General features: G+C 37.7%; 1 protein-coding gene across 1 annotated transcript in view; it reads right to left on the reverse strand.

Annotated features, from left to right (window-relative positions):
- LOC106809669 (F-box/LRR-repeat protein 20-like) overlaps window positions 1-5,930 on the reverse strand; it is a 17,455-nt gene that overhangs the window by 2,211 nt on the left and 9,314 nt on the right. Inside the window, exons 9-10 of the mRNA XM_014812832.1 lie at window positions 1,623-1,683; window positions 881-982 (exon numbers count right to left, since the gene is read on the reverse strand). Coding sequence (XP_014668318.1) covers window positions 881-982; window positions 1,623-1,683 — 163 coding nt within the window. The remainder of the gene's footprint in view (window positions 1-880; window positions 983-1,622; window positions 1,684-5,930) is intronic.

Genomic DNA, 5,930 nt, shown 5'->3' on the forward strand with positions numbered 1-5,930 from the left:
GTCAGGATAGGACAGGAAAAATGTCACAGATGATGTAGCAGTGTCAGGATCGGAGAGTGGAAAAATGTCACAGATCATGTAGCAGTGTCAGGATAGGGCAGGAAAAATGTCACAGATCATGTAGCAGTGTCAGGATAGACAAGGAAAAATGTCACAGATCATGTAGCAGTGTCAGGATAGAACAGGAAAAATGTCACAGATCATGTAGCAGTGTCAGGATAGGAGAGTGGAAAATGTCACAGATCATATAGCAGTGTCAGGATAGGACAGGAAAAATATCACAGATCATGTAGCAGTGTAATGCACAGCAAGAGCAAAAATATCAGGTTAAATTAATTTACATAGTACATGCGACGAAGGAAATTAGTACGTAGCACGTTGTGAGTAGTTACGCAGTATTAACATGAATCGTATCGTCTAGCTTAGCTATTTCTTCTCACCAGCTTTAAGTAATACATGCAGAATGTAGTAGGATGTAGAAACATGTATGTTGTATGTAGTTACGTAGTATGCCAGAGATGCCAACACATATTTGAAGCAATCTGTAGTTTCTGGCCATCAAATTAGTAGTTCGAGAGTGACGTAGTGACCCGAGTTTGCTAGGGGGGTCCGGCATGCCCCCCGGAAAAATTTTTGATTCTGAGATGCAATTTCCTGCATTCTGGGGGTCAAAAATGACAATAAATTGACAAAAAATGAAATAGTTGACAAATTTTTTTTCTCTTTTGATCACAGTGAAATTCGTAGTTTGATACAAACTGGTCGTAGTGGTGCAAAAGGAATAGAAATTCGTATAATATACGGATAAATCGTAATGGTTGGCATCTCTGGTATGTGATTTACATGAATCGTCTCGTCTAGCCTAGCTATTGCTTCTCACCAGCTTCTCTAGCTTGGGACAGCCCATGGACAGGTGGCCTAGCGTAGCATCTGTGATGAGTACGCACTCCTCCATGTCCAGTCGACGAAGCTCATGACAGGACTGCAACAAGAACACGCACGTGCGTGAATGCTCGCTCGCACACACGCGTGCACGCACGCATGCACACACGCACGCACGCATGAATGCACACACCCACGTACACGCTCGCACGCACCCACGCAGGCATGCTCGCCCGCACATACACACATGTACGCATGCTTGTGGGCGCACAGAATTGCTGTCAGCAACTGCTGAAGCAGACATGACGTGCTGTTATTTTAATTTATAAATCATGAGAGAGTATGCCCTAATAGTAATCATATCTCCTCACCCCAATACGACACCCTAACCCTAGCCATTGCCCTGTACTGTAACTCGAACCATACCCCTAACCAGTAATCCAACCCTAAATCCTTCTCTTAACCCTAGCTGTTACCCTCACCATAAACCCTACCTCTAACCTTATTCCAAACCCAAAATAATCAACTTAACGATAATCCTAACTCTAACCCTAATCATAAACTCCAACCAAAAACGATCTATATATATCGGCTGTATTCTAGCTTTTTTAATTTGATTTAATTATATATTTTTTATTTCTGCTTTCTATTGACTTGAGCACATCTAAAAGTTTTGAAAACGGCATAGAAACAGCAGGAAAGTAAAGAAAATATCGCCTGAACTGCTAACTGAAACTCACCCTGGCTAGGGACTGAAAACCAGCATCCTGAAATTGATTGCATCCTGCCATCTCCAGCGTCCTGTTGTACGAAAATTAACATGAAAAAAAGATTTAATTACTATTACTACAACCACTAATGACAATCAGTGTAATCACACTTACTAAATAACTTAATTTGCGTAATTTTGTAGAACTTCACTCTCTCATTACCACACTACAATCACAGAATGAGAGTACTTCCACTATGTTCACCGCTCTCTTCACGTTTACGCACTTTTACGCAAAATTAACGTCATAACGTTTTGACAATTACGCTTTCTAAAACAATTAGCCATTTGTATTGATGTGCGCAAATGAAATTCGAACGTCCTGACAAAACTGTTGACGACGTTGCTTTGAAGTTTCCGCTGCCAATTACAGTCCAACCTCCTTTATCCGGCCACGTCGGGACCGGCACGCATCCGCATATGGGACTTGGCCGGATAAGAGAGTTATGCTCAAACACAGCATTTCTATGCAGTTCAGTAGGGTTTATGCATGTGATAATGTATTTACTCGTTGCTATGATTATTTGTAACAAACTGTCGTGTTTTATGGTTTATATGAAATGGAAATAAAATGAAATAAAACAGAAATTTTACCGGAGGCATAGCGGACACGAGCGAACACACACACACACGCACACACACACACACACACACGCGCGCGCGCGCGCACACACACACACGCAAACACCTGTACGGTTGGTACATCGCGCGAGTTTTGAGCAAGATTTTTAGGTGCCGTAAACGCCGCGCCTACTGGTGATCATCGATGTATTAACTAAGGCACAGTAACTGTCGATCACTTGATTTATAACTAAGAAGTGCTATGATTCACTGATTATAACTAAGCAAGTAACTGTGCATCACTGATCTATTAACTAATAAGCAAGTAATGACTACAAGTCATCTGAATTAGCTAACTAAGTCAAGGTATACCTGTGCCATCTAAACTGGCCGATTGACTAACCTAATAAGCAGTCAGTCACTACTCTCTGATCCACTGATCTTTAGTGGAACCTAAAGCAAAGGTATACTTGACGAATCACTGCTCATACTATAAATCTAAGCGAAAGGGTAACTTACTGGTCACGTGCATCGTTATAAGACCCTAAGGCAAAGTAGACTACGCGGAGACTGATGGAGTGACGTAATCTAAAGCGAGGAGTAACATCTGCGATCACTGTATATAACTTTAGCAAGTAACTTACGGATTCAACTGATCTGATAACTAAGCAAGTAACTACGATCACTGATTCATAAAATTAAGCAGTAGGTAAACTGAGTGATCAGAATGACGCTACCTGTATTCTTATATAACTGAAGCAAGTACACTGTGATCACTGATCTATAAGCGTAAGCAAGTACCTATGCATCACTGCATTATAATATAAGCAGAGTAACTGTGATCACTGATCGTATAAACTAAGCAAGTAACTACAATCATACTGATTATAACTAAGCAAGTAGAACTGGGTTGGATCACTGATGTACTGAACTAAGCAAGGTAACTATGATCACTGATTATAACTAAGCAAGTAACTAGATCACTGAGATAACTAAGCACGTAACTGACGCATCAGCTGATTATAACAGCCAAGTAACTATGATCACTGATATATAACTAAGCAAGTAACTACGATCACTTATTATAACTAAGCAAGTAACTACGATCACTGATTTAACTAAAGCAAGTACACTTGATCACTAGATTATAACTAAGCAAAGTAACTTACGATTCACTGATTAAACTAAGCAAGTAACTATGATTCACTGATTATAACTAAGCAAGTAACTATGATCACTGATTAATAACTAGCAAGTAACTATGATCACTGATTAGACTAACAATAACCATACACGATCACTGAGTGTTAAACTTAAGCAAGTAAACTATGATCACTGATTATAATACTAAGCAAGTAACTCGCATCACTTGATTATAACTAAGCAAGTAACTTACGATCACTGAATTATAAACTAAGCAGTTAAACTATGATCACTGATTTATACCTAAGCGCAAGTAACTTGTGATCACGATTTATACTAAGCGCATAGTAACTATGATCATCTGATATAACTAACGGAAGTACACTTACAATCACTGGATTTATAAACTTAAGCACAGTTAAGCTACGCATCATCCTGATTATAAAACTATAGCCAATAACTATGATCACTGACTATACCTAAGCAAGGTAACCTATGATTCTCCACTGATTTAATAACTAACGCACAGTATACTGTGAATCAGTGATTATATAACGCAAGTAACTATGATCCACTGCATTATAATAGCAAGTAACTATGATGCACTGATGTATAACTAAGCAAGTAACTATGATCATCTGATCCTTCCATAACTTAGCCAAGTAACTACGATCACTGAATTATAACTAAGCAAGTCAACCTATGATCACTGATTATAACTAAGCAACGTAACTATGATCACTGATTATAAGCTAAGCAGAGGTAACTACGGATCACTTGATTGTATAACTAGCAAGTAGTATGATCAGCTGTCTCATACTAAGCAATGTAACTTATGTCACTGCATTAATAACTAAGCCAAGTTAACTACAATCACTGATCTCTATAACTAAGCACAGTCCGAACTGTATCCACTGGATTATAACTAAGCAGTAACAATCATACACATCATTGACTATATAATCTAAAGCAAAGTACTATGTCACTGATTATAACTAAGCAAGTACTATGATCACCTGATTTCATACTAAGCATGTAACTATTGATACTGATTATAACTAAGCAAGTTAACTATGAACATCTGATTATACAATAAGCAAAGTAACTATGAATCACTGATTATAACCTAAGCAGTAATTATTGATCACTGATTATAACTCAAGCAAGTAACATCATGAAACAACTGATCCTATAGACTAAGCAAGTAACTGATGACATCACTGATCCTATAACTATAGCACAGTAACTACGCATCCCCTTGATCTATAACTAAGCACAGTAACTATGATCACTGGAATTGATACACTAAGCCAAGGTCTAACTGCTATCACTGATCTGAGGCGTTCATAACTAAGCAAGATACCACTACACATCACTCGATTAGTAACCCTAACGCCCAAGTAACTATGATCGACTGATGTATAAACTAGCAGAGTAACTGGGTGGATCAGTGGAGTCTATAACTAAGCAAGTAGAACATATGCATTCACTGATTATAACTAAGCAAGTAACTATGCATCACTGATTTTATAACGTAAAGGCAACGTAGAGCCGTAGGATCATTCCTGATTTATAACTAAGCAAGTAACTATGATCACTGATTATAAAATAAAGCAAGTAACTCACGATTCACTGATATAGTAACTAAGCAAGTAACTTATGATCACTGTTTATAACTAAGCACGAGATAACTATGATCACTGATTCATAACTAAGGCAATAAACTACGATCCACGTGATTATAACTAAGCAAGCTAAACTACAATCAGCTTGATTATTAACTAACGGCAAGCTAATCAATGCATCACTGATGTAAACTACGAGCAGAGTTAGACTGTTGATCACTTGGATATTAACTAAGCACAGGTAACTACAGATCACTGATTATAACTCCAGCAAGTAACTCAATCACTGATTATAACTAAGCAAGGTAACTGTGATCACTGAATCTAATAACTAAGCAAAGTAACTACAATCCACTGATTCTTATACTAAGACAAGTAACTATTGATCACTGCATTAGTTAACTAAGCAAGTGAACTATCGATCACTTCGTTTTATAAGACTAAGCCAAGTAACGTTATCGATCCACTGATTATAACTAAGCAAGTAGACTATGAACACGATTATACACTTAAAGCAAGGGAACTATGTCACTGATTATAACTAAGCGAAGTAACTACGACTCACGATATAAACTAGAGGAGAGTTTAAGCTACAACTCACTGATGGACGACCGCAGAAGATTATAACGTAGAGCAAGAGTAAACTACGATCACTGATTATAACTAAGCACGAGTAACTCACGCAATCAGCGTGAAATTTAGAGGCTAAGCAAAGTCTACACTATGATCACTGATTATAACTAAGCAAGTAAGCTACGATCACTGAATTATAACTTAAGAAAGTAACTACGGAATCACTGATGTGTAACTAAGCAGAATGTTACGTAACTATGATCACTGGATTATACTAAGCCAAGTAACTACGATCACTGATTATAACTAAAGTAAGTAAATAGTAGAGATAAGTAACTCTTAATCCATTTGCAGCATAATAAAATGAGCTAAACTCC

The sequence above is a fragment of the Priapulus caudatus genome, unplaced genomic scaffold (genome assembly GCF_000485595.1).
Source record: "Priapulus caudatus unplaced genomic scaffold, Priapulus_caudatus-5.0.1 Scaffold374, whole genome shotgun sequence".
In the NCBI taxonomy this organism is placed as follows: domain Eukaryota; kingdom Metazoa; phylum Priapulida; class Priapulimorpha; order Priapulimorphida; family Priapulidae; genus Priapulus; species Priapulus caudatus.